This window comes from Delphinus delphis, chromosome 17 (genome assembly GCF_949987515.2).
Source record: "Delphinus delphis chromosome 17, mDelDel1.2, whole genome shotgun sequence".
Classification (NCBI taxonomy): Eukaryota; Metazoa; Chordata; class Mammalia; order Artiodactyla; family Delphinidae; genus Delphinus; species Delphinus delphis.
Genome location: NC_082699.1, coordinates 71,468,210 through 71,496,073, shown reverse-complemented (window position 1 = coordinate 71,496,073; position 27,864 = coordinate 71,468,210). Strand labels below are relative to the sequence as shown.

The 27,864-nt window shown below is 48.1% G+C and overlaps 2 protein-coding genes across 8 annotated transcripts in view; one reads left to right on the top strand and one right to left on the bottom strand.

Moving 5' to 3' along the window:
- Positions 1 to 27,864, bottom strand: part of EFR3A (EFR3 homolog A) — a 181,206-nt gene that overhangs the window by 52,836 nt on the left and 100,506 nt on the right. The gene's annotated exons all lie outside the window — the stretch shown is intronic.
- OC90 (otoconin 90) lies at positions 22 to 27,839 on the top strand. Its single transcript, XM_060035281.1, has 13 exons — positions 22 to 67; positions 5,529 to 5,594; positions 6,896 to 6,952; positions 9,200 to 9,374; positions 11,734 to 11,846; positions 13,750 to 13,878; positions 14,031 to 14,072; positions 15,336 to 15,404; positions 19,649 to 19,708; positions 21,374 to 21,490; positions 22,124 to 22,295; positions 24,916 to 25,022; positions 27,547 to 27,839. The coding sequence occupies exons 1-13, from the start codon at positions 22 to 24 to the stop codon at positions 27,837 to 27,839; spliced, it is 1,446 nt and encodes a 481-aa protein (XP_059891264.1).

Genomic DNA, 27,864 nt, shown 5'->3' with positions numbered 1-27,864 from the left:
CCCACTGTTTGCTCTGCTGCCATGATCGTGCTTCTGCTTGTAGGAATGCTAATGGCCCCGCAAGGCGGTGAGTGACGGTATTTTACTGTATTTCTGGCTTAGTATATAATTACATACAATGAACCCTGGGCCGTCTTGTCAAATTCCATCTGATTTGCTTACTAGTAATTTTATCACCTTGCCTAATGAGTGGTGGAAATCAAACATGAATGATAAGCTCGAGGGTTAATACTGATATTAAAGCTGATATTTTGAGCATGGACACGTGGGATGGGGGTAAGTGAGCACCAGAGAACAAAGGGCAAGGGTTAGCAAGGTCCTCTCCACCCGGTATTGCATCTCCTCCCCCGCTGCTCAGGGGCTGCTGTCCCTTGCTTTGCTGATTCCCTTGGAGTGTGTTGGCCTTCCTGACATGCAACAGCTCCCTTGCCCCTTCTGGAGGCATCTCTGGTGTAAAAGCAAACACTTCCAACCCCACATTCGAAAGTTGGGGCCCATGCCACCAAACCTGAAAGCCATCTAAGTAAGCTCCTTGGCAGCCGGCGTAATAACTCCGAGTTCACTTGGGATCTTAGCTGTGAATCTGAGTCTTCCGGCTCCTTCCTATGCGCTTTCTTATTTGCATATTTATGCAGCTAAACATCCCAAATCACTTCTTTCCTTCCTGCAACTGCTTGGGCACTGTCGTTGCTGAGATCACTCATTTATCTTGTCATTTTTCTCCTTCTTTTTCTATATTCAGGTAAACTCTGGACCAACCCACTGACCCTCCCCTCTCTGTGGTTCCCTTCCAATCCCAATAGTGACAGTGAAGCAAAGGGAACCCACAATATTATTGATCGTTTATCTTGACCAGGACCTGAGTTAGGAGATAATTCAAGAGGTTTGCATGTCGTCCAGAAGCTTGTAGGTTGAAATTAGAATATAACCACTTTCCATAAGATGCAAAGTCTTCCCTTCAAGTTCAAATCCTTCCAAACACCACCTCGGACCTTTCCTCTGAGACAGAGTGGGTCAACCCCTTCCAGAATGTGCTGGGCTTCTATTGATTATTTACTTCCTTCATATGTCGCTTCTTTCTTATTAAAAGGTTTTGGTCATAACTGGGGTCCCATTGCTAGAACAACTGGGGCTGATGTATCAGCCCCTCAAACTTTCTCAAGAACTTAAGTGGTCTTGATCAAATATCAACTATGGGACTTCCCTGGCGGTCCAGTGGTTAGGACTACTTGCTCCCGATGCAAGGGGCACAGGTTCGATCCCTGGTCAGGGAACTAAGATCCTGCATGCCGCACGGCATGGCAAAAAAAAAAAAAAAAAAAAGATCCCAGCTATGATCTTGACTCACCTCATCTTTGGTGACCAAATTGTGCAATGTTCTACAGTTTTTCCCTAATTTTTTTCCTTTTAAATGAAATCTCATTTACCAAAACCCATTTTTATAATTTTTAAACTTCTTTTCTTGTCTAACACTTTCTTCTTCCAAAATGATACATCTCCCTTTGATCAAAATTGTCCTTTTACGTCCTCCCACCCCCACTTACATGCCTTTTAAAATTTTTAATTTCTTTATAAAATTGAGGCCACTAAACATTTTTCTATCTGTCCTTCTTGCTTTAACTCTGTTTCCCCTTAGTTTACTACTACATTGTGATACTAAAAATGATCATGATATCCTGTTATGATAACCTGTCACAGACATTTGTGTTTGTCCTGAGAGATTTTATTTTCAAACACAAACACCTAGAGTTAAAAAAAAAAAGTATAACCATAGAAAGTTTAAGTGCAAACATCCCCTTTTATATATGGGTTTAGATGTGCCGTGCCTACAGTTCCAGTTTTGCAGGGGTGAGTGTGTGGCCACCATAGAGACCGCCCACCTCCCCAGTTCGCCAATTCTTGGTCGTGACATTGTAGGGGGAAAGGTCTGTTTTTGAGGCCTCTGCCTGCACGCTACTCTCAAAGAAGTCTGGGTCTTCTCTGATGACAGGACAGGATTAAGTGTGGAAAGGTTTCAACTGTGATTAAAAAAATGGAGTGTCAACCAGGAAAGTCTGGGAGAGGTCATACAGCTCTGCAAGCGAAGGACAGACCGGGGAGGGGTGGTGGTGAACGCATCCTAGACAGACACAGGTGTGTCTAAGGAAATTTGGCAAGGCCCCCAGGGAGGAGTCCATCAGAAGAGTCCCGCGTCCCCCAGGAACCCAGCCCACCATGAATACCTGCTGAGCTGCTGGCTAGGAGCAGCCGTGAGGGATGCGGGTTGAGGCTTCTGTGCAAACACTGCCTTAGACTTCAGGGCGCAGCACTTGCTGGAGTTGGAGTTTCTTAAGGAGCCTCCATAGTGCCTGCACCAGTTCACATTCCCACCAGCAGTGCCAGAGGGTTCCCGTCTCTCCACACCCTCTCCAGCATTTGTTGTTCGTGGATTTTTTGGTGATGGAGGTGTACCTCATTGCAGTTGTGATTTGCATTTCTCTAATGATTAGCGGTGTTGGGCACCTTTTCATGTGCCTCTTGGCCGTGTGTATGTCTTCTTTGGAGAAATGTCTATTTAGGTCTAGAAAGTTTCTTTTCTAAGTGCCAGATCAATCTTCTTGCTATAGTTCACTTCTGGCCAGTTTCCTATTAGCTCAGAGAAAACATCTCTCTCCGTTATGTTCACTGGTTATAACAATTCCCTGCTGAAAGTAGGGTTTTCTTAAAGATTTTTGGAATAAGTATTGCAGCATGTAAAGAAAAAATAAAACTAAATACAATAAAATAAAATCCAGGGTGACTTTTATAGCTGCTCATGAAAATGCGTGGGCACCGATATCCCGAAAAGTAAGTGGGAGTGTAGGGGGGCAAACATACCTGATTAGCCCATGTCAGTAAGAAGATCATTCCCCACCCTCCAGAGCAGAAATTTTATTATCAGTTGCACAAAGGAAATACCAGTGCAGTAATGAACAAGGAGCAGGCCATATATATATATGTATATATATATATATATATATTTTTGCGATACGCGGGCCTCTCACTGTTGTGGCCTCTCCCGTTGCGGAGCACAGGCCCCGGACGCACAGGCTCAGCGGCCATGGCTCACGGGCCCAGCCGCTCCGCGGCATGTGGGATCTTCCCAGACCGGGGCACGAACCCACGTCCCCTGCATCGGCAGGCGGACTCTCAACCACTGCGCCGCCGGGGAAGCCCAGCAGGCCATATTTTACAATCGCTGCTTAAGTGGGCAGTAGATATTCTTAGCTGTTGGCTGGTATGCTAATTAAACAGTTCCTGAGGCCGTTGTGTCCAGTGTAGAAAGTGCCAGAGCAGTTACACGGGCTCTGTGATAAGGGCTCGAACAGAACTGAAGTTGTGAGTCTCCCTCCTGGTCTGAAAGCCTGCACTGTGCAGAGCACTGTCGCCGTACAGCCCGTGGCGCTCAGTCAGGAGGGAACTCCTCTCCCTGGGAACCATTCCGAGAACCTGGCAGAGAGGAGCCGTGGTTGGAACCAAAAGCTGAGACGTGTACGTCAGCTCAAGCCCTGCCTGGCTGGCCTAGGTGGCGTACTGACCCCACCAAGCCCCTCTGCACACACCCAAAGTATCTTCCTTTCACCCTCAAACTAAAATCAGCCTGCAACCTGCTTTTGTTGCTGTTTTAAAATTTGAGCCAAGAGTTTAAAATGGGAAGATTTTCCAGACTTCCAACAAATTTTTTAAGCTCTGGATTGTGGGATTCCTTCCCCAAGGCCTGGGGCTGAGTGACAGCTGTCCCTCCCACTGTGACCTGGGGCTCTCAAGTTCTCCACAGTCTCCACCAATCCTTATTGTCTCCCAGCACTGGACCACTTGTTTAAATCATCTGCCTGACTCCTGGAGAGATTTGGGTTTGCAGTCTTGAGTCTTAAGAAAGACTCCTGTTTTCTCTGTCCTGGACAAGTACAGTCAGTCTAAACCTTACTGGGCTCTGGGCCTCCCATCTCAGCCCTTCCAAGTCATTCTTCATGGTTTCCTTTAATCCACTCAGCAAACAGTACGCCAAATGAGGTGCTAGGCTTTGGAACTATGATGAGGTTCCTGCCCTCAGGTGTTCAAAGTCTAATGCCAGAGACCCACAAGTAAGGAGACCCTGAGAATCAGCATGAATAGTACCATGGTAGAGGTCACCAGAAGGTGGGAGTGGGCATGAGAGCTCAGAGGGCAGGCAACTAGCCAGAGTCTTCCAACATGGAGGGAGGGAGAGAGGAAAGACTTCCACATGGTATTGTTAAAACTAAGCTTAAATGGTGAGTAGCTGAGCCAGGCTGAGTCATGGACAAAGCACTCCAGCAGAGGACATGGCCTGTGCAAAGGCCCAGGGGTCAGGGCACACTCATGGAACTGAGAGCAATTCAGGATGGTTGGAGTGTGGCACCCAAGAGGGATTGATCCCAGCTGTTCCAGCTCACTGCAGTCCCCCAGATATCAACCAGGGGTACAAAATGCACAGGACAGCCACAACAGAAAATTATCCAGCCCAAATATCAATAGTCTTAGGCCGTGAAACCTGCTCTAAGCCAAACAGGGCCAACTGGGGGCATCTTCCTGAATAAATTTAATCTAACCTGCTTCTTTGAAGGCCAACCCGTTGTGGCTTTCAGATTTGCAGGTTTCCAAACAATGTCAAACTTATGGGCCTGATTAAATTGACCACTTTGTGAAGAAAGACAAAAATCTTTCAACATTTCAGGCTACTCATATGCTGCATATAACCAGGGGGGAAAGCACTGTGAGCGTGGACAAGTCTGTAAGCCCTCTGAGCCTCTAGGGAGCTGGTCCCTGGTTGAACTAAGATTCCAATTCCCATCCATTTGTCCCCATTGTCCATCCTCCCACCTTGATGAAACACTAACTGAGGTTGGTGGTAATATTTGGGTACTGTAGAAATCATCATGTTTTCCCCAAGCAACATTTCTCAAAGTGCAGTTTCTAGGCCATCAACTTTAAAACCAGCTGGGGAGCTTGTTAAAAATATCTGTTTCTGAGCCTTACTCCAGACCTGCTGGATCAGACTTGAGTGAGGGCACAAGGATGGTACCTTTTACTGAGCCTGCATCCCAGGTGAGTTTGATGCTGATAGTCTGGGGGAAACCCCTGTCCTCAGTTATAAACTACTTGGAGTTTGGGGTCCTTTCCATGTCTGTTTTTATTTCCACCAATCCTTCATCTCAAGTAACTCCAAACAAACATGCAACATAAGTTAAAACTGTATGCTTCCTGTGTAACAACAGCCTCAAGGTAAGCCCCCAAATCTCCCCATCCTGAACCAGAAAGCCACTCCCTTAAGGCCAACTAATACAAAACACTGGGTTACCCAGCCACTCCTTTATTTTCTTCAAGAGGTGACCACAGAGATCTGGCACATAGCAGGTACTAGAAAAATATGTCGAGAGTTGAATTTATGCGCATCCTCATTGCTATCCCGGCCACCACTTCCCAGCTGTAGCCCAGCACTTGGGCAGCGGCAGTGTTGGTGCTAACCCTGCTCTCCTCCTCGATTATAGCGGCCCACCCTCTGGACACCCCACATCTTCCATGGGAGCTGCCTCCAGGACTCTCAGAAAATATCAGTAAGCATCCTTTGATCTTTTCTTAGGAGACCTAGCTGGATAGAAAGCTGTCTAGGATATCGGCACAGAAGCACAGAAATCGATCCCTTCTGAATAAACCCTAGAGCCATTTACTGCTGTGGCATTTGTAGGTAAAGTGATTTGAATAAGACTCAAAAGCCTCTCTCTCACAGTTTACTCTGGTGTCTGACCCACTGTTGGTCTCTCCTTTGAGATAAAGCACTAAAAACTCTCATCAAAGACACAGGTCAGCTGAAAGGGGAAACTAGAAGAGGGAAGTAAATGGGCTGATGAATGAGGGTTATGTAGTGACTGCATTAAAAGGCAGGACGAAAAGAAAAATATGATGTATTGCAGTCCTCTGGTTATTAGAAGGGAGGGACCTGTAATTGTTCCTTGGGGAACGGAAGGTTTTCCTGGTGATGGACTGTAAATATTTCTCAGATGGGTTCTTATACAGGCATCGCTGAAGAATAGAATACCTCGTGAACTAGCTGGTGAGGTTAACCCTGAGTTAAGCGTTCGTTTCTGACCTTGCAGAGAGGTGAGCTGAGTCAGCCGAACTATTTGTGCGGGAACCCACGCAAGCTAAGTGATCAGTCCCATCCAGACACGAATGTTAGTGGCCTCTCTCCAAATGGCATCACCCCCATGGGAAGTGCAATGCCCACTAGGAGGTCTTCTTCAGGTAGATATTTAGACTCACAGGCCACACCTGGCTTTTAGAAGGCTCAGGGCCAGGAAGCACTGTGTGCCAGCAGGCCATGCCAGCCATTCTTCTTTATCAAGAGGAGCCCTGGCAGCAACCCACACAGTAGTCCAGGATCCCCTAGGTAACAACTCAGGTACAAGGGAACGGGGCTCACGTGCAGCAGCCCCAGGACCCGCCCTGGCCTAGAAGCTTCACTCTCCACAGGGGTCAGTACCCCTAGTAACCACCGCATAGGTATAATTTCTAGGATGCCAGGATGGACGTGCCCACCTGAATGAGTCGTCACGCGGATGGAGACCCAAAAATGATGGCTTCCCACCAGGTGTTTGTAGTTCCTCAGATACACCTCACCATCCACGGGCCTTTTTTTTTTTTTTTTTTATCATGGAGCATTGTTGTCTAGAAACACAGTTCACGGTTTTTATCTTATCAGGTTTCTATGGTAACCTGTGTTACTAGAAAGTTAGCCCAAGGTCAAATCTATCTTTACAGAAGGGGTTTTACTCACTCTTCCCACAGGGGATGGACAGGGAAGGGAAAGGGGGAGACCTCAAGCCTCTCTAATTTATTTTCTCTTCCTTCCACTTAGATATGACTTTCGTCAACGGGGTGTTTAAAAATGTGGGAGGAGTGGCCGAAATTTTTGGTAAGTTAAATCTGAACTTGCTTTTACTCCCCCAGGTGTCAGGGCGTGGGGTGTGTGTGGGAAATCTAAGGAAATTACCAGGGCCTTGGGCTCTGCCCTCTGAGCTCCCACAGCCTCGTCAGCAAGCTCCCAACAACGTGACCCTGGTCCTGATGAGAGTAGTGGTACCCTTTAGCGCACGGTGAGTCACTGAGTTGCCAGGTGGCTTCGTTGTCCTTCCTTCATTCATCCTGACCTCAACCTGGCCAGGAGGGGAATGGCATCCCTACTTTACAGGCAAGAAAACTGAGCCAAAGGAGTTAGGGACTTGCCGAAAGCCACACAGCCAGAAGGGACAAGGACTCCTCTGAGTCCAGAGCTTAGTCCCCTTCCACAAAAGTGGTTTTACTTTTCCTTCTCAACTACTGAATATACATAAAGTTTAAGAAGCATTCCACTGATCAGTTATGTATCTATCATTTGACTGTTAATCGCACGGCATTACGATGATTCCCATCACTGATGACTAAAAGTACCCAAAATAAGATTATAGTAAGATGGACATGAGCAAGGTGACTGCTATGGGATTAGACAATGCTGCGCGTAAAACTGCACTTAAAATGTATGTATGACTAAGTGCAGGTGCCCTGGAAGCTCTTGAATGAAAATGCATGTTTCTATAAACACATACACATACACCTTAGGGTGGCTTTTTCCATCAGCGTAGAACCATGTATTCATGTTTCTGATAAGGCTGTGTGGAAACAAAAGGCGGGAAGGGAAGTTTGAATGAGGTAGGAAGAAACTAGAAGAGCAGTGAACAGTTGAGGTGGACGTGGTCCTCACAAACAACTTTGGATCTCCCCAAGCTCCCCACGATGACCCTGTGTGTTTAAATCGGTGCTATGGGGTCACTTCATTAAGCACCTGACGATCATCCAATCAGAAAGGCAGAGAGCAGAGAGGGCGACCACGAGTTGTAGAGTCAAAAAGGTGGATACTGTTTTCTTGCCAGTTTTGTGTGCAAGAGCATTTTTGTTTAGGATAAGTCATTGTTGCTGGTGGATACCTCGGGCATGTCTCTGACCTTCTATTTCTTTACCCATGAAAGGGAGGAGGTGACAGAATAGCATCTGCCTTACAGGATTAACAAGACGTTTATGGGGGGGAATTCCCTGGTGGTCCAGTGGTTAGGACTCCGAGCTTTCACTGCCAAGGGCGCGAGTTCAATCCCTGGTCAGGGAACTAAGATCTGGCTGCCAAAAACATGGTGCTGCCAAAAACAAGCAAACAAACAAACAAAAAACCCAAGAAGTTTATGGGATCATAGACCAAATGAAAGCTTTATAAAGCATTACTCACTCCATCAGTTTTAACTATTGTACTATTTAAAGCACTAACACACCATTGTAAAGCGATTATGCGTCAATAAAGATGTTAAAAATAAAATAAAAAATAAAATAAAGCACTTAACACAGTTTCTGGCACACAGCAGGTGCCCGCAAGTTATTAGTGTCTGTACCCCTTCTCTTCCTGCACTGATTTATACTTCTTTATTGCCAGGACTGTTATCATCAGGGATCCATTCAGCAAACTAATAGTGACTTAAATAATAAAGACATTTAATGATCTCACATAAGCCATCTGAAGGCACCAGCATTGGTGCAGTAGCTCAGCACAGGTATCAGAGACCCAGCAGGTTTGTTCTATATTACCCCACTGCTACCCTGGACATAATAGTTTTTCAGCTTTAGGCTTGGGGCCTCATGGCTGCAAGGTGGTTGCTGCAATTCCAGCCAACATATCCTCCCCATATTCAAGGAAGGAGAAAGGTGTAGCTCAGAAGGACCCTCTTACATGCCTTTATGCTTTATTAAGAAAGAAGTATTTCCCCAAAGCTTCTAACAGTCTCACCCTTAGGGTTTTGGGGTCACATTTGGGTTTCATGCTCAGCCCTAGACTAGCCCTTGTCTTGGAAGCATGGGATTACCACGATGAGCCAAGAATGACTAATAAACATTCCCAGGGACTTGGGGAGGAGGTTACCTTCCTTGAGTGCTTTTCAGTTTTGTTGGTAAGGAAGAGGGATGAATGGCTGTCAGGTGGGCAACCAACAGGGACCACGGCTAGTAAACCTGCTTCCCTTCAATTGTCTAGAATTGTCCTAAGTACACAGCAGGTGCTTAGTAGGTGATAAGGCACCATCCACCCGAGAAGGGGGCTCCCTCCTCAACTCTGGCTCCTGGTGCACCCTCCTCCCCTCCCCAGACTGCCTGGGCTCTCACTTCACCTGGCTGCAGGATGTCTTCACCAACTTCCCCGCACTGCTCCAGTTCGTGAATGGTATGAAGTGTGTGGCTGGTCTCTGCCCCCGGGACTTCGAAGACTACGGCTGTGCCTGCAGGTTTGAGATGGAAGGGCTGCCTGTGGACGAGTCTGACAGGTGAGCACGACCAAAACGTGAGCTCGTGGAAGCCCGGCTGAGGCCTGGGCGGAGCACAGATGCGGAAAACTCCCTTGGCTTCGTTGTGTGTGCAGGTGTATGTGGGTGTGTGCAATAAAATTTAAAATCTTAGAAGCATCCGGGGTTAGCAAGGATATGGCAAGTAGCTACTGGTAGCAGGAGGGTCAATTAGGACAAGTTGGTGGTATCTGTTAGAGTTTTATGCATATCACCTATAACCCAGTACCTCCAATTCTCTGTTCCTAAGGGACTCTGTGATGTTAGGCACGTTCTTTTACTTCTTTGTGTTCCATTTATTCATCTATTAAATGGCGGTAATAATAACACCTACCTCCTAGAGTTATTGTTTAGGATTACATGAGCAAATACAAGTTAAAGTGATTGGGATTTGCCTGGCTTATTAGGTCTGCAAGAGTATTTGCGATTGATAACAATATTAGTAGGGCTGTAGTAGTAGTAGTGATAGTAGTAATAGTATTGTGGGAGTCATAGTCAGGCTGTAATAGTAGTAGTAATAGTAACAACATTAGTAGTAACAATTGTCTAGGTAGCTATAGTAGTATTAATAGTAACAGTGGTGATAACAGTAGTGAGAGCAGCAGCAGCAGTACTAGTAAACTGGTGGTGGTGGTGGTGCTGTTAGTAGTAGTAGTAACAGTAGTAGTAGAATAGCTGTCACAGTAGCTGTAGTAATAGTAATAGTAATAATAGTATTAATAGCATCAGTACTAATAAAACTGTAATGGTGGTGGTGGTAGTAGTAGTAGTAACAGTAGTAGTAGAACAGTTGTCACAGTAGCTGTAGTAGTAGTAATTGTAACAATAGTAGTAATAGCATCAGTACTAATAAAACTGTAATGGTGGTGGTGGTAGTAGAAACAATAGTAATAGAATAGTTGTCACAGTAGCTTTAGTAATAGTAATAATAGGATTAATAGCATCAGTACTAATAAAACTGTAATGGTGATGGTGGTAGTAGTAGTAGTAACAGTAGTAGTAGAATAGTTGTCACAGTAGCTGTAGTAATAGTAATAGTAATAATAGTAATAGCATCAGTACTAATAAAACTGTAATGGTGGTGGTGGTGGTAGTAGTAGTAACAGTAGTAGAATAGTTGTAGCTGTAGTAATAGTAATAGTAATAATAGTAGTAATAGCATCAGTACTAACAAAACTGTAATGTGGTGTTGGTAGTAGTACTAGCAGCAGTAGGAGTAGTGGAAGTAGTAGTCGTAATAGTGGTAATTGGAGCTATAGTAACTGCAGCAGCAACAGGAGTGTGGAACCAGGAAATTGAACCCACATCTCACCCCTACTCCAGGACCATGTCTGCACCTCACTGGTATTATATTTGTACCCAAATCCAGTGTGATAAAGTGTGTGCTTTCATCTACGCAGACTCCCAGGAGATAGGGAAGGATTCCCATTGGTGTAAGCTGTTTCTGCACCAGAAGGGCAGTGTGTCGTTTCTGGGACCATAAGCCAGCCTGCTGACATTCAGAAAGGGGGAGGCTGAACCTGTTCGGGGCACAGTGCCAGAACCATTTCTGGGAATATGTTTTCCTTTCAGGTCCTCCCTTACCATTTCCTTTAGTTATTAAAACACCCACAAACCTAGAAGTCAAAGAAATGAAGCAGTAATTCATCCCTGTCTGAATGATCAAAGCGTTGATGGCCAGAACTGGCAGAATGGTGGGCCTACCCAATTCCAATTACTTTACACGTTGGAGGTGATGGAGGTGGGAATTTCCAGACTCCTGGAGGACACATTATTTCCACCTCGAACTTGCACGCCAGATTCCAAAAACATTGCCCTAGTTTATCGAGTGTCGACCACATGACAGGGCCTTTACAGACATTCTCTTGACTCCCCCAAATTCTCAGGAGCTGGGTAATGTGAGGAACTTAGTAGCTTGCCCATACAGCTGCCTGTGTGTCTTCTGCTTTACACTGGTTTCCACTGCTTGCTGCGTGCACTGCAAGCGCCACCTGACTCCCTTGTTTAGTGTCAGCCTCTCTCTGTGATCAACCTTGACCTTGGCACGTTACAGAGCTTTATGTGTCTCACTTTTCACATATGTAAATGCTCATAAGAATAGCAACTGCTGCATAGGTAATACAATTCAAATATCGTGTGTGTGTGTGTGTGTGTGTGTGTGTGTGTAATACAATTCAAATATCGTGTGTGTGTGTGTGTGTGTGTGTGTGTGTGTGTCCTAAGTATTTGGAAAAGGCCACTGCCAGAAACCAGCCAGAGACACAGAGTGATCATGTGCTGCCTGCCCCTCTTCTGACCCTAACCCACACTCTCACCCTGACCCTTCCCCATCGTGCCACAGCTGTTGCTTCCAGCATCGCAGGTGTTACGAGCAGGCTGCTGAGATCGACTGTCTGCAAGACCCCGCCAAGCTTAGCACAGATGTCAACTGTGTCAGCAAGAGTATCACCTGTGGTAAGCATCTCCAGGTGTCCCAGGAGGCTGGGCTGAGAAATGACAGTTCAGAGATTGTAGGCCCAGGCTCCCAGGGTCCACCCTCATCACCATCACCGTTGGCAACATCACTGTGTATACTTGGAGCCCTACAAGGGCCAGATCTATGGCATCTGTACCTTGCATGGAGTAGAGGCACAACAAATTCTTTTTGAATTGAAACAATAGCTGCTCAGCAGATTATTTGATCTACAATTTTATGCTCGTACCAAGCCTGGCCGCTTGAGAAGAGCAAATAGCTTACTACTTATGCACTGTATGATTTAGGGGGAATACCCTGACCTTCTGCTTAACAACTGGGACCTCAAAATGGGGAGGAGAAAACCTGCTTCAGAGATTTGCTATAAAAATTAAGTAATGCTTACATGTAAAACAATGTTACATTTAAGAAATGTAAACAATGTTAAGTGTAAAACAGTTAATATGGTGACTGGTATCTGTTGAGAACTCAGTGACAGAAGTTGAGTCCACGAGGGATGAATAAGGCTGGTGTGGTTGTAGGAATCAGGCACACACGTCGGGTCAAATCTCAGCCCTCCACGTTACTAGCTGGGTGACTCCAGGAATTTTATTTCATGTCTCTGGACAATCCCGGCAGAAGAAGAATAGGCAAAGGCATTGAGGGAAGAGGACCATGGCAAGCTGGGGCAGTATATTAGGGCACCGTCTCTGAGTGCCTGTTATGTGCCACGGATGTTATACACAGCAACTCTGATCGTCCGAACAACCCTATTAGATGGGGGTCATCATCCCCAGTTTTCAGACAAGGCGAGGAAAGCTCAGGGAAATTAAATAACTTGCCCAAAGTCACATAGCTGCTAAGTGGCTAAGGCAGAGTTTGAACCCAGGTTTGACTGGTCCCACAGTCCAGGTCACATGGACTGACTGGAGTTCAGAGCATCAGGAAGGGTGTAAGTTACAAGGTGAGGAACACAGTGAACACGAAGAAACATGACTCATTCATTCACTCGCTCAACTCACGCGCGCTGAGCACCTACACCAAGTGTAAGACAAGCGCCTACGTGTTGGGGGTACCCTGGCCTTCTGGAATTTCCTCTTGGTTGTCAGACACCGAAAATCTCAGAAACAAATCATACGGTACGTTAGATAATGCTAAGATCTGCGGAAGAAAATAAATCAGAGGAAAGGCATAGGGAGGGCTGGGGTGTGGGTTCCTATTTAAATAAGAAAGTCAAGAGAAGCCTCCTTGGGAAGGTGACAGTTGAGCACAGACTGAGAGAAGGGATGCCAGCTTGTGGCTACTCAGGAGAAGAGCAGAGAGAGGAAGCAGCTGTGGTGGACCCCAGGCGCCTGGTGTTTCAGAAACAAGGGGGACAGTGGGTCAGAAGTGGGGAGACGGGGGAGGAGTGCAAGAAGGTGAGGTCTGAGAAGGAACAGGGGGCAGTGGCTTTTACTTTGAGTGCGGAAGTTGCTCAAAGTTCTGAACACACACACACACACACAAAGGTATAGTTTGAAACCTGGGTTTGAAAAGGACCGTTCTGGCCCCTCAGTGAGAAGAGGCTGGGCAGCTGGGCAGGAGGCGGGGGGGCCAGTGAGGTCAATCACCTAGGCAGGGGGTGATCGGGGGTGGAGATGGGGACGCATGTCAGACTCAAATAGGTTGCAAGTAGCCGGTAGGATGGCCTGGTGGATCGGGTGTAAGTGCAGGGGAAAAGGAGCGCCTATGGCTCCCGGGCTGGGCCCACACGGCTGAAGGCATGGAGCTGGCGTGGATGAGATGAAGAAAACCGCAAGAGAATCAGGGCTTTGGGGGCAGAGCGGGAGTCAGTTTTAGAGTTTGCCCCACCTCTTAGGATTCCCAGTGAGCTCTTCCGGTCTGCTCTGCCCTCGCTCTGTGTAGAGTCCGGGGACGCTTGTGGGCACCTGCTGTGTTCCTGTGACAAGGCTGCCATGGAGTGCTTGGCTCAGTCCGGCATCAACTCTTCCCTGAACCTTCTGGACACGTCCTTCTGTCTGGCTCAGCCTCCAGGTAGGAAGATCCAGGCCCTGCATCAGCGGTGGGGATGGCGATCTGCGGCGGGAGCTGGTATGGGACCAATCGTAGCTGTGTTTCTTCAGATGCCAAGTCCAGCACCTTCTAACATTCTCCAAAACCACTTCTCTCATGTGCTTCCTCTTCAGAGACAACCAGCAGGAAAGAGCTGCTGACACTTCTGCCCAGAGGTAAGGTCTTCTCGGGAAGCTGCTCTTGTTTGGACCACAGGGCTCCGGCTACTGATGGGAGTGGGTGGATACACCTCCTCCACCCGGCCTGCCTCACCGAAGCTGGAGTGACCCATGGCACTGAAGGCGTGCCCACATCCCCCAGCCGGAGACGCCATTACTTCTGATAAACTCAGTTCACACCCAGAGTCAAATGGCCCTTTCTACGTAGACAGGTGTGAATTTAACCCAGTTAGGACGGAGACCCCAGGTTCTTTCTCTTGGCCTATAGTTGTAAGCAGGACAGGGTCCAGTGCTCAGACGGGGCAAGGCCCCTCCCGGCTGGGGGCGCTCCTGGCCACTGAGGCCTCCCGGGAACAGACCGGCTGTCCCCCTCCTCTGCCCCCCAGAGCCTGCAGCACAAGGAGCTGCCTGGATCCAGGTGAGGCTCCTTGAAGGGGAAGCTGTTTTCTCGTGTGTCACTTTTCAGGACAGGGTAGCCTCCTTATAACTGTCTACTGAACTAAGCAAGGGATGATTCTGACTCTAAAACATGCATCTTATGAAAAAAGTGAGAGTTAAGTTTATGCCCATCATTCCTTGTCTGCCAAAGTTCCCACGATCTTTCAGTCCCAATGCTGTGGGTACCCGGGGATGGGAAGTTCGAGGTGCACCTCGGCCAACCATCCCTCCTTTCCTGGGGCCGGGCTCTCTTTCTCAGAATTAGCACTGCAGTATTTGTTAAAGAGGAAGCCGATGTGGCTGTGTGTGCGTGGATGCAGGTGTGCCCGCGCCTATGAGTGTGTATGCGTGTGTGCACGTGTGGGTTTGTGTGTGGGCACGTATAGGCTGACGTGTGTGTATGGCTGCGTGTGTGCGTGTGGGTTGTATCTCTATGGACGTTCTGAGTCAGCGCCCTTTTCTCTCTGCCATCTGCCTTCCCTTTGAACACAGGTCTTCTCAAATTGGGACCACACTCCATAGGCAAAAACCTTCGGAGTTTGCAGCCCTTTCATCGCCACAGCCTGTGTCCAATAGTGTCGCCTTCCCCACCAGAACCCAGCCCTGGCTGGAGTCCCTCCCGAGGGGGGGCCTTGCTGGGCACCCCTGTGTCCTGCGCGGTGTGCGAGAGGCAGAGGTATCCCGAGGCAGGACAAGCAGCCCTTCTGGGAACGTCTTTTACAGCCCCCTTATCCTCCTGCCCCATCCAGCCATCCAGCCTGTCCTTGGGGACCCTTGGCACTTGCATCCCTCACTCGTTGCTCCTGGGGCCTCTTTTTGCAGTGGTCCCTGTGGAGCCCACGGACTCCAGCCTGACGGCCCTCTCAGGAGAAGATGAACACAGGGGGACTGGTATGGAACCCAAATATCCGTGGGTTGTTTTTTTTTTTTTTTTGGTAGAGTAGCTTTATTTTTTTTTCTTTTTTTAATTTTTTTTATTGGAGTATAGTCGATTTACAGTGTTGTGTTAGTTTCAGGTGTACAGCAGTGATTCATTTATACATATACATATATCCCTTCTCTTTCAGATTCTTTGCCCGTGTAGGTTATTACAGAGTATTGAGTAGAGGTCGCTGTGCTCTACAGTAGGTCCTTGTTGTTCATCTATTTTATATATAGCAGTGTATATTTGTTAATCCCAAACTCCTAATTTATCCCCCCTCCACGTTTCCCCTTTGGTAACCATAAGTTTGTTTTCAAAGTCTGTGAGTCTCTTTCTGCCGTGTTTTGATTGTGCCAGCTGCCTGCTTGCTGGGATTATCTCCCTTGAAGTGCTCCCTGCCTGGGCTTACAATGGAACTGCCTCAGGAACATTCTAGAACCCCTCCTACTTCCTTTTGACTGCCAAATCTCTTCTCTACTTGCTCAGCTTTCTCCCACACTCCTAGTCCCACCTTAGGAGAATTGTCAGATAAAGCGCAGACCCCGCCCTCGACCATCTGACATTGAACTTCAGATCAACACCACATACTTCGTTAATATAAGTATGTCCCAGGATTTGCACGGGACTTACTTCTACCAAAATTGTATCTTTTGTTCATGCGAAATCCAAATTGAACTGGGCATCCTGGGTTTTTATTTGCTAAATCTGGCAACTCTTCACCTCAGGGACATCCCGCTGCACACCCACCGCTCTGCAAGTTTGCATATCGCTCTCCTCTGCTGTTGCTGCTGCTGCTTCTGCCAGGTTAAAAGCAGAGGCTCATGTGTTCACCCCCAGCCATCCTCCATGTCCAAGGGCGTGTCAGCCCCAACGGCTTCCGGACAGCCCGTGCCTTGGAGACCGGGTCCAGAGAAAAGAGGAAATGGCACCAACACCAAACCAAAGCTCCACCACACACCCTGCTTCCAACCGGCAGCCATTCCCAGCATGACTGGCAGTGGCCATGTCCCTGCTAAATTGAGGATAAGCTGCGGGCTTCACGGCCCCACCAGACAATCACAAAATAACCCCAAATTCGTACATTTTCCACTTTCTTCAGCCTGAACCATCATCCCATCATCCCTTTGTGGCACAACCCTGGAAAAGACTCAAAGTAAATAAGCTTCCTCAACGAGTCTAGAGTCCAACGGGAGGAAGTGAGGGGATACACTCTCATCTTCGCTCCCCAACACACACGCGCTCACCCCCTCGCATCCATGACCTAGGCAGTGACCACAAATGCCCTCAGAGGAGGGGGCAGCCTGAATGCGGGCTCAAAAATCAATCACGCAGGTGCAGGTGGGACAGTTTGTGAGGAAAAGGTCTGGGGTTTGTAGTTGTTCTCTCACCATTATGGAATGAAATTATGTTTTGGAGTCAGGCAGGTTTGGGATGGATTCCCTGCTCTCCTAGTTTTCATCTGTGTGACTTGGGAAGCGTGGTTTAAGCTCTTTAAGCTTTAATTTCCCCTTTGCATAAAGCAGGTATCAGCATTTTTTTATGTTAAGGGCCAGATAGTAAATATTTTAGACTTTGTGGACCAGAGGATCTCTGTCGCAACTACCCAACTCTGCCACTGCAGCAGAAAAGCAGCCATAGACAATCTGTAACTGGATGGGTGTGGTTGTGGTGCCAATAAAACTTTATTTACAAAAACGGGCTGAGGGCAGGGACATAGTTTACCAATCCCTGGAAAGGGATGATTATCCCGGTCCGTTGTGGTGACCGGAGAATGAGACAGAGCATGGGAAGATTCTGGGCCAGCATCTTCTTCCAAAAATTCTAGTGTGACTATAAAAAACCGCATACAATGTCAAATCACATGCAGGATACTGGACGACCTGCCTAAAATACATAATCTCATTTAATGCTCATACAACCCTATGAAATAACTGCTGTAACCTCCATATTGAGATGGTACATTGAGATGGAGAAAGAAGTTGTCCAAGCCGAGAGCTGGGTGGTAGGGCTGAGATCTGAGGCTTCCACTGTCTCCATCCTTACTTCTAGACCTGAACTCCCTCTTCAGCTGCCTTCCCCAACAAAGCCATTCCAACCAGGGGAAATAATGGCCCTTTCTCCCAAAGCGGTCATTTGCTGGTCTCTTTGCCTAAACACAGCACTGGCCCTTATCTGGCCTCTTGTCCACTGAATTGGGAAGTAATGGTGCAACAACATTCCAGACATACTCTGATCAGATTGCCATGGGCCTTCTCTCCTCTGCCCAGCTGAGGTGCTGAGCTGGGTTGGTAACTGAGATGTGGTGGTTTCCTTTCACAGTGGCAGCTGAGACCAGAGCTGCCCGACTGACCATTCTCTCCAGGACAAGTAAGCAGAGGGGACTACATAGGAGGACAGCAAGAAACCCAGTGGAGAAATGCCATCTAAATATTTGTGTTCAGTTCTGGTGACCAGTTTTTGACATGGCCTGGAGGAAATATTATTATACCCATTCTGCAGATTATATCAGAAACTGGGGCTCTGGGAGGTTAAAAGCCCTGTCATTCAGCAGTGACTTGTAGACTGGTTTCTAACCCCAGACTTCATTCAGGCTTTCTGTTATACAATAATGATTCACAGAGAACAACCTCCTACTTAAAAATATCTAGACCGAGATGTCATCAGAAGAATTAACATATTTACTTTGCTTGTGGTCATTAACAACCATGGCTCCTTTATTAATAAGTATAAATAACTGATAATAACGGTTTACTAATACTAAGAGTGACTAAGTAAACAAATGGATTCCTTGCTTAATACGCAGTGACATTGTTGAGGACCTCCGATGTGTCGGCGGGTTCCTAGGCCCCTATGCACCTTCTCTGAGTTAATCTTCCCTCACCCTAGAGGCCCACTGTTATCCCCATTTTACAGATGAAGGAGGAGCTCTGAGAGGTGGGGTCATTTCCCCAGGGTAGTACAGCTTAGTATTCCTTTAGTTCTGAATCTGTACATTCTGCCTTTGACAAGAACCATCTGCCCCAGCTTAGAACTGCCAAGATCTTCTCTCTTTGCTGAGCATTCGTGTGCACATCAGGAAATTTCAAAGGCTGATTTTCACATAACATCATCATAAACTTGGTCTTTGGCACATTGAAGTTAAGGCAGTTCCTTCCTTTCCTAAGCATTTTGGAGTTCCCACCTCTGGCTCTCTGGGGTACAGCCAGAAGGGAAAACAGTAGCCTAGCATAGTGGTTAAGTGGGTCAATTTTAGCCAGGTGGCCCAGGTTTGCATGTCACCATTTCCTGGCTCCGTGACCTTGAGCAAGTGTGTCCCCTTTCTCCTTTGTGAAGGAGGGTGAGCGTAGTACTAACTCACGGGGTTGTTATTGAGTTAATGTAATCCAAACACTGAGTGCTGTCTATGGCATGTAGTAAGTCTTAGTTCATTCTGGCTGCTATAACAAAGTACCACAGACTGGGTGGCTTATAAACAACAGTCATTCATTTCTCATGGCTCTGGAAGTCCAAGATCAAGATGCCAGCATCGTCAAGCTCTGGTAAGAGTCCACTTCTTAGTTATGGACGGCTGGCTACCTTTTCACTGTGTCCTCACATGGGAGAAGGGATGAGGGAGTTCTCTGGGGTCCCTTTTATAAGGACACTAATCCCATCACAAGGAATCTACCCTCATGACTTAATCACCTCTCAAAGTCCCATCTCCAAATGCCATCCTGTTGGGGGTTAGGTTTCAATATATGAATCTGGGTTGGGGGGAAACACACACTCATTCTACAGCATACGAGAAGCTTAGTGACTGTTAAACAGCAACAGATTCATTTCACAAAGAAACCAGGGCTCAGCAGCCTTCCTAGAGCCACACCACAAGCAACTGGAATCACACAGTTCTGCCGCCTTATTCTCCTCTGTTCAAAAAATGCGATTTTTATGTTTATTTATTTTCATTCAAATTCTGGAGAAGTCTGCTTTCTCAAAGTATTTCAACAGCCTCACCTGCTTCTAGCATGACAAGTTGTGACTGTGTTTATCAGCAAGCCTGAGTCTGGGGTTTTTTTAGCTCAGCAGGGACCCTGCCCTCACAGCTCTCCTGGGAGGCGACCAGGGGTAGAGCAAGGAGCACGTTGCCTCCTGGGCTCAGTGGGATGGCAGCTGCCTCTGGAGACCAAGATGGGACAGACTGGAGTTAATGCCTACTCCCTCTCTCTTCTTCTAGGGACAGAACCAGGCCAAGTCCAGGAAGACACAGAAGATGCAAGGGCCACACCTTCTCCAGGTAAGCGTGCTCAGCTTTGTATATGTTGTATATATTGTTGTCCCCCATATATTTATGAAAGCAAGTGTGTTCCCCAGAATGAAAGAAATCATTGAAGCCAATTTACTTTTATATCCCCCAGCCCAAAATTAGACAAGTGCAATCAGAAAATAGATCCATTAGTAGGAAGATATTGAAACCTACCTGCTAAAGAGATGCATTTAGAAAAATACAGAAAACTGTACTTAGCTGTCTATTTAAATCCACGTTATAAAAATGGCTACTTTTAATATTTGAGGATGCTTTCCCCCAGTCTGCCCCAACCCACAGTGAGCACATCTGTGAACATAAATAAAATGAATCTGAGACCACTTGGCAGCCACGGTTTTGCAGTCTGCACTGTATCACTTCATACAATGAGAAGATACTCCCCTGACATGAAATATTTTTCTGTAACATGAGTTTTAGAGGCTGTGCAATGGTTTCTTGTATGGAATCCTATAAATTGTTTAACCAGTTATTTCCAACATGTGTTATTATTATAAATAATAGATATGCACTTTCTTTATGCCCATCCACTTCTGATACATGCCTAGAAGTTGAATTGCTGGATAAAAGGTATAATCATTTCAGGGCTCTCAATATGTTGCCAAGTTGCCCTGGAGAAAAACTGAACCAATTTACATTCATATGCACATGCCAGGGGCCAATAGTGCCTACTATTATTTGAAACCAAGTAAACAAAAATCCTGTACCCATTTTTAATAGAAAATAAAGGTAGCTCATTATTTTCCACTGTTCCCTCTGATTCACCTTTGTGGGGTTGGAGAGCTGGGCAGGATACTAAACCTAGGAGACTGAGGTTACGACAGAACTACTAAAGGGCTGCTTCTAACCCATGAGGACCAGTGTTGAGCTTCTGAGACAGAAGCCCAGATGTATAAAGCAAACCAATACGGTGGATTTGGGGAAGGACTGCAAGTCAGAGGCCCAGGTCTTACCCAGAGCTCTGGGAGCTGAGCCTGGGTCAGCAGATGAGTGGGCACAGAGCCTACTGAGGCTCCCTTGGTCTGGACCACACTGGGCTGGAGATCTGGCCTGTGGGTTGGAGACCTCTCTGCCTCCAGCCAAAGGAGCTGGTGGGCCTGAGGTCTGAGAGCAAAGGGAGATCCAGACAGTGCCAGGGAGCCTGCATGGGGCAGGCAGAGCCACATCACGGGCAGCCTTGACGGCCATGGAGAGGACCTCGCACTTAATTCTGAGTACGAGGAGAAGCTGATGCAGTGCTTTGAGGAGTCTGCATTCCTGAGTACTGTGAGTTGGCTTAATCTCTCCACCATTCTTTTTATCTCTTCACCCGCGAGCATCATCATGGACCTTCGCTCGGCAGGCTCATGATGGTAAACACAGCACAAATATAGGCCTGAGAAGCTATGACTTTTCTCGCCCACGAGATGTCATCCAGGTGGCCTAGCTTGGGGTCCTGTCAGTTTTGTTATCGCAGGAAATTTGGAAATTCTCACGTAGTGTCCATGGATCCCCGAGTCTCTGCCCTGATGCCTGCAGACCCAGTTTGAAGACACTCTCCCGATGCTCTGTCTGCATTTGGCCCTGACTACATGTCCATCTGCAAACCTCCTCTTGAACCACTTTTCAGATATGGACCATAAAGGTATGTGTTTTCAGGGTCTGCAGAGATTGTTGCCACAGCTAAAGGTGTAACCATCGTCCCTGCCGGCATTAAATCTCTGGGGTTGGCTGTGTCATCCGTCAGAAGTGGTCCTGAGGAGACATCTGGAAAAGGTGAGCAGAAGCAGGCAGAGATGTCTGTCCTCTCCCGGCCTCGGGATCCTCTGGTGAAGTCGTTAACCAAGCCCCTTCGGCTACCGCATCGTACTGTGACTGTCCCACTTGGTGCCACTAGGAGGCGCCATCCCTCCTGCCGCTTGAGCACTTCGATTCTCAGAGCGGGCAGATGAGCCTGCAGCCATCAGCGGCTGGAGGCCGAGCCGGGGAAATGAACCCCTGACCGAGGGCTCTTGTCGCTCTTATTGACCCTGAAGGAAAGCGCTTGGCGTCATGCGCAGCGTGGTTTGCTGGAAAGAATGAAACACTTGGGTTGGGATGGTACTCCTCCCTCGGGTGCCTTGGCAAAGGCCCCGCACCGGCAAGCAGCCACAGCCAGTGGGACACACAGGAGGACTCTGCTCATGCCTGGGCAAGCCCTCCACGCATGCAAGGCTCTCGAGAGGGGGGCTGGGGAGGAGCCCTGTGCAGGCCTCCGGCTTCGTGGTCCTTCCCCCTCCGAACTGAGGACAATGGAGTTTGCACTGTGGACTTTCGCCTAGCTTAGCACAAGCTGCAGGCTGAGGAGGGGAGAGGAGAAGGAGGCCAGAGAGAGAGACAGAGAGACAGAGAGTCCTTGTTTCTCATCAGCCTGTGACAGGTTCACCTTCCTGCACCTGGGAAGCGGGGGCAACACTTGGGTGATGCCACAGCTTGGAGAGATGCTCTTTTGTCTGACATCCCGGTGCCCGGAGGAATTTGAATCTTACGGCTGTTACTGTGGGCAGGAAGGACAAGGCGAGCCAAGGGACGCTCTGGACAGGTACGGCCGGGTGAGGATGGCAGGTGGGCGGTGTTGATGCTGCAGTGAGAGATGATAGCCTTCCTCGATGTCGGACATCGCTTCGGGCTCACAGAGAGCTCGCCGAGTAGCATTATTTCACTCAGGAGGGCCTGTTGCCATTATGGTCCCATTTTCCTGATGAGCAGTTGAGGCTCCGAGGCTGACCTGTCTGAGGTCCTTCAGCCACAAAGGGGCAGAGCCGGGCAGACCCAGATCTTTCGATTTGGCCTAGAGCTCCACCACGAATACTGCCCAGCTGCTCTAAGACGGTCAATCTGCAAAGACACTTCAGAAGACCCCAAATCTGCCTATTTTGCAATGAGCAGCATGTAGAATTGGGGTCCCTAGTTGATTTGCTCTGCAGGATGACACACTGAAATGAGCTTCTCAACAACTTTTAAGCATAATTGTCAAATTTTTTACCTACTGTTCTTGGAAGAATTTTCACTGACCTCATGCATTCATCAATTTATTCCTTCATTTATATAGGCATGCAGCCTACATTTATTGTGCTTTTGCTCTGTGTTGGGCACTGTGCTAAGGTGCTGGAGACATAAAAAGGATTAAACCTAAACAAAGCGGATTAAAACAAACTGCCTCTGCCCCATGGGACGTTGCTGAGTGAGAGACATGGACAATTCAACAAAGTACCACCTGCTGTAACAAATGCAGTGGGGACACCGAGGAAACGATGGGGAACTCAACCTGGAGATGAGTTAGAGGAAGATGCTGAGAGCAGAACTGATAAGGTTTAAAGACTAAACTCACGCAGTTCACAGCCAGTTAGAGCTCTAGTGAAATTGTGTATGTCCGCCTCCGATGTTGGGCTTGCCAGGGGAGAATCAACAACTATAGCTGAGAGTGAAAAAGACGAGTCTTACTGTAGTTAACACAAAGGGATACAGTACTGGCAGGAACATGGAACATGTCCACTGCAGGTCACATGGTGTCTGCACGGCTGTATGACTCACGCACCCACCTACCTCCACAATAGCTCTCCTGTCTCCACTGCACAGTCATCCCGCCCCATCATGCAACCTTTGCAGGGTATTCCGGGAAATCAGGGGCTCTGCTGCCCAGGCAGACTTCAGAAAATTTACCTCCCACCAGGTGATAGTGAAGAAGTTTTTATTCTAGCAAAGTGTATACCACACTGTGGAATCACTGTGTTTTCATCATGGGGCTTGACAACATGCCCTCTACTCTCCAAGACAGAGAACCATTTAAGGATTGTTCCTGAGTCCACAGCACTCAGTGAGATAAGGCAAAACAGAAGTTTAGGTAGCAGGAGTCACTGCGTTCTGCTGAACCCTATGGAAAGAATATGGGTGCTGTTGAAGAGGCTTCCTGACTACTGACCATATTTCACAAAAAATATGAGATCTGACCAGGCAGCAAGTGAGCTATGATACAGCTTCCTTGACATCCATTAGGAAGAAATGGAAAAATGGAAAGCCATAGCCTTGAACAAGGAAGGGTTAGTCAAAATGATATTATTTTCTGCAACGGTGTCTTTTCCAAACCATGCATACTTTATATCCTGAGACATTTGAATGGTTTTCAACGGTAGTTGGATCATATATGATTTCTGATTCACTGACTTTAGATTTTAACTATTATATAAACTATCCACCGCCACCCACCCCAGCCGAATGCCACACAAGACAGTGGCTCGGCCATCACAACAGCAGAATGGGGGCTGCAGTTCTCATCCCACACAGGCTAATGTGACATGAGAGGTGGATGGTTCCTCCTCCGACTGCCGGCACCATGGAATGGGTGGTGAAGCCCATACGTGGTCAAGCACAAGCACTACCGAAAAGCCACAAGTCTGCCTGACCCCGCCTCCGGCTGTGGCCTCCAGGACCGAGTGAGAGTGGTTAAAGGACAGGGGAGAGTTGAAAAGAGAGGATTAAGGAGCAATTGTAGCCCCCTATGGGTTGGAGCCATCACAAGTTCCCTCGGGGTGTCCATCAGCTGGGGGCACACTGTGAGGCTTTATCAGGCCAGATGGGTGGGTCTAAAAAGCAAGAACATGATCCATTCTCATCTATTTCCTGAGGTCTTGCTCTTTGCTGGACACCTTCCTAGATGCAGTTCTTTATTTACGTTCGAGATAGTTACTCTGTTCTCTTTTAAGGCTATGGACAAAGGGGGTACCTTATGGATGTGAGGTTAACTGTTCTATTATGTAAAAGGTTGGAGGCAGTGGGTTATTTTTAGCCCATATGGTATGCTAGAAGTGGTACCCTTCCTCAAGACTCTTTATTTCCATCTTTTGGAAAATTATTATAATAAATATGCAAGTCACCCATCTTTTCAGTCAACAGAGTCACAATAAAAACACCAAGCTTTTTAAAAAAGAGTAAGATACATCCGGTGTGATGGACACTGCCTTAGATGTGGCATCCTTGTGCAGTCCACAACCTGAACAACCATACATGGTGGCCCTTGGGATGTATATAAATGAGTCCACTGGCACTGGAAAGGAGGCACTGGCTTCTCTCATCAATATAGGGAGTATGGGATAAGCAGCCCTGGAGGGAGTTCTGGGGACAGCTGGGGGCTCTAGGCAGTAAGCGATTTTCCTTGCTCTTAGGTGCTGTTTGTCCCATCACTGCTGCCTGGAGCAGGTGAGAAGGCTGGACTGCCTGCTCGAGAGGCTTCCTCGGCCACCAGTGGTATGCGTGGATGGTACCCCCAAGTGTAAGTGCTGTGAGCCAGCAGAGTGGGTTGTTCTTTCATTCAAGTCAGCACCAGGACCACAGCTCATCTTATAGATGCTTTCCCAAGCACTTGTTCATCTCTAATGTGATTTAAAACGTTTCTTAACTTTGAGGCACACATTAGTACTCCTATTCCACTGAGAAGGAGACTCAAGTTCAAGAGGCTAAGTCAGCTGACAGAAGGCACAGAGCCAGTAAGAGCAGACGGGGAATGATGTAAATTAGCCATGCTTACTGAGTGCTTCCCACGTGCTCTTCTGAGTTTTTCATGTGTATTAACAGAGTTCATCCTCACACCAATCCTATGAGGTAGCACCACGAGACTTCCCATTTTACAGAGGCGGCGACTGAGGTCCAAGACCACACAGGTAGAAGGAGGTGATAGAACTGGGGCTGGAACTGTGAAACCATAGAGCCTCAGACCCAGAACCGAGTCTTCACTGAGCCAGTGGGTCTCTTTTCCTGAGAAGCAGAACGCTTTTCCCAAGTGAGGTCCCCTGAGGAAGCCCATAAAAAGGGGAGTGTCTCCAGCTAAAGGAGGAGGTGGGCTTGCATCTCCACTCCTCCCAGGTGTGGAAGCCAGAGGTGCCTCCATGGCCATTCAGGGCCGGGGGGGGGGGGGGGGGGAGGGGGGAGGGGGGATATTTGGAAACAGCCCCACCCTCAGGAGCCTCACTCTGTTGGGCTTGCTTTACAACTGGCTTCATCTCCATTCTCTGGCTGCACTTCCCCATGTACATCAGTGGATGTATTTCCCTTACCCTTTGCAGTTTAAAAGGAAATGGTCCCTATAGCATTTCTCGAGAGCCCTGAGAGGGTTTGTCTCACCCTCACTGTTTATCTGGGGAAGCCCCAGGCTGAGGCTTCAGTGCCACCTCCTCCCTCGGCCTCCAGGAATCCCGGCCTTGGAGGATCGTGTGTGCCTCTCACTTCCCAGGAGGGAGCTCTGTGCTTTACATGTCACTTACTCATTCATTCATTCACCCAATTATCTGCTTATCCAAAAAACCTCCATCGGGACCTAGGAACACAGTGAACAGACATGATCCCTGCCTCAAACTGCTCACAGCCCGCAAGGAAGAGAGACAAGCAAGGGACTCTTCTATTATCATTAGTATTGCTACAAGGTGGTACAGGTGCCCAGGACCGTGGTGAAAGGGGTTTTGAGCCCGTGGAATATGGCAGCCAGGATGGGAGAATTTGGGAGAAGTTAGAAGGGCAGTGAAGGAGGTTTTCCAAGAGGTTAACAGGTTCCCAGGTGGCCGTGCTGGGTGTGGGTGTTCCAAGAAAAAGGAAGAGAAAGACTGTGGCCTTTGGGGAACTCCTGGCAGTTTGGGAACGACACGTGGTTCTGTATTTCGGGAAGAGATAGTGGGAGTCGCGGGACCATGGTGATGCAAGGTGAGGCTGGCGAGACAGGTACCAGATCACGAACCCAAGGCTGAAACATTTACATTTTGTCCTCTAGGGGGTGAGAAGCCAGGGGTGGGTTTAGAACCCATGAGTGACAGGATCAGATGATCGTTGTCTGTGATGCAATCACGCCTTGAGGTCCCACCTGCTCAGCTAAAGGCGCCTTCATCCCTCTGGTCTCACTGAATCCAGGAAGGTTGTGTGTGTCGTTCAAACTCCTACAGGGCTTCTGTGAACTGGTTCCGACCCTCTGTGAGCCCTGAGCACCGTGTCCCGTAGCAGCTGCAGGTGTCGGGTTGTGAGAAATAAGGGCATCTCGGAGCCTGCTCCGGGCCACCCCACATAAGGCACAGGGGCCCAAGTGCAGAGCTGCTCTGGGGAACAGGCTCAAGTCTGGGCCCACTCTGCTCTTCCATGTCTCCTCTTTCTGCCTCCTGCTGTGGAGATGCAACGAGTATGTCTGGGGCTGATGTGAAGGCCAGGGTAGGAGATGTGAAGGCCAGGGTAGGAGATGTGGAGGGTCAGTGTGATGAGAAAAGTTCTGGTTGACGAATACTTCGCGGTAGGATCAGACAAAAAAACATTAAACGGACCAAATACGTCTTTGAAAACCACAGACAAGGATAACGTTTGCAGAATGCTTGCCTATGTCCGAGCACCTTCAAATACATTATTTCCTTTGAATCACACGCGTGTTCTGCATGCCAACCCGCACTACATGCAATTGAAACCTTCAAGAAATGAAGTAGGGTCACCAGACGGAGCAAATAAAAATACAGATAGCAAAGATACATGTATTTCTGCTGTGATAGTAAGAACCATAGGGTGGGATTCGATGGGAACCCACAGGAAAGACACTCCCTTTAGCCAGAGGGGCTGGAGGAAGCTTTCTGGATGTGGTGGGGGGATGCCGGGTGGATTCCTGACGGACGAGTATGCGCTAACCAGGAGGAGAAAGTTAAGAATATTCCCAGTAGAGGACTCAGTGGACGCAGGACCAAGAGGTTCAGGACGGAGGCGGGGAGAACAGGGCGGAAGGGGCAAGCATCCTGCAGTGTCTCAGGTCTGCTACTCTGTTCTTGCCCCCTAAGGTGTAGGGCAGAGCCTGTGTGAGAAGCTGCTTTGTGTCTGTGACCAGACAGCGGCTGAATGCCTGGCCTCTGCCTTCTACAACCAAAGCCTCAAGTCACCTGGCAGACAGGAGTGCCAGGGCCACCGGCCGTCCTGCGAGGATGGCAGGATTTCAGCTTCGTCCCTTGGCTCCAGCTCTGAGGAGAACAGCGTGGAGGCCCCGCCGCCCAGGGAGGGCCTGAGAAGAACCAGAAGATTCCTGGGGAAGTCACTTGGTCTCCTGGGGACCAGGCCACAGCGTGGCCCCAGATAGATTCCCAGAGAAAATGACCATCACA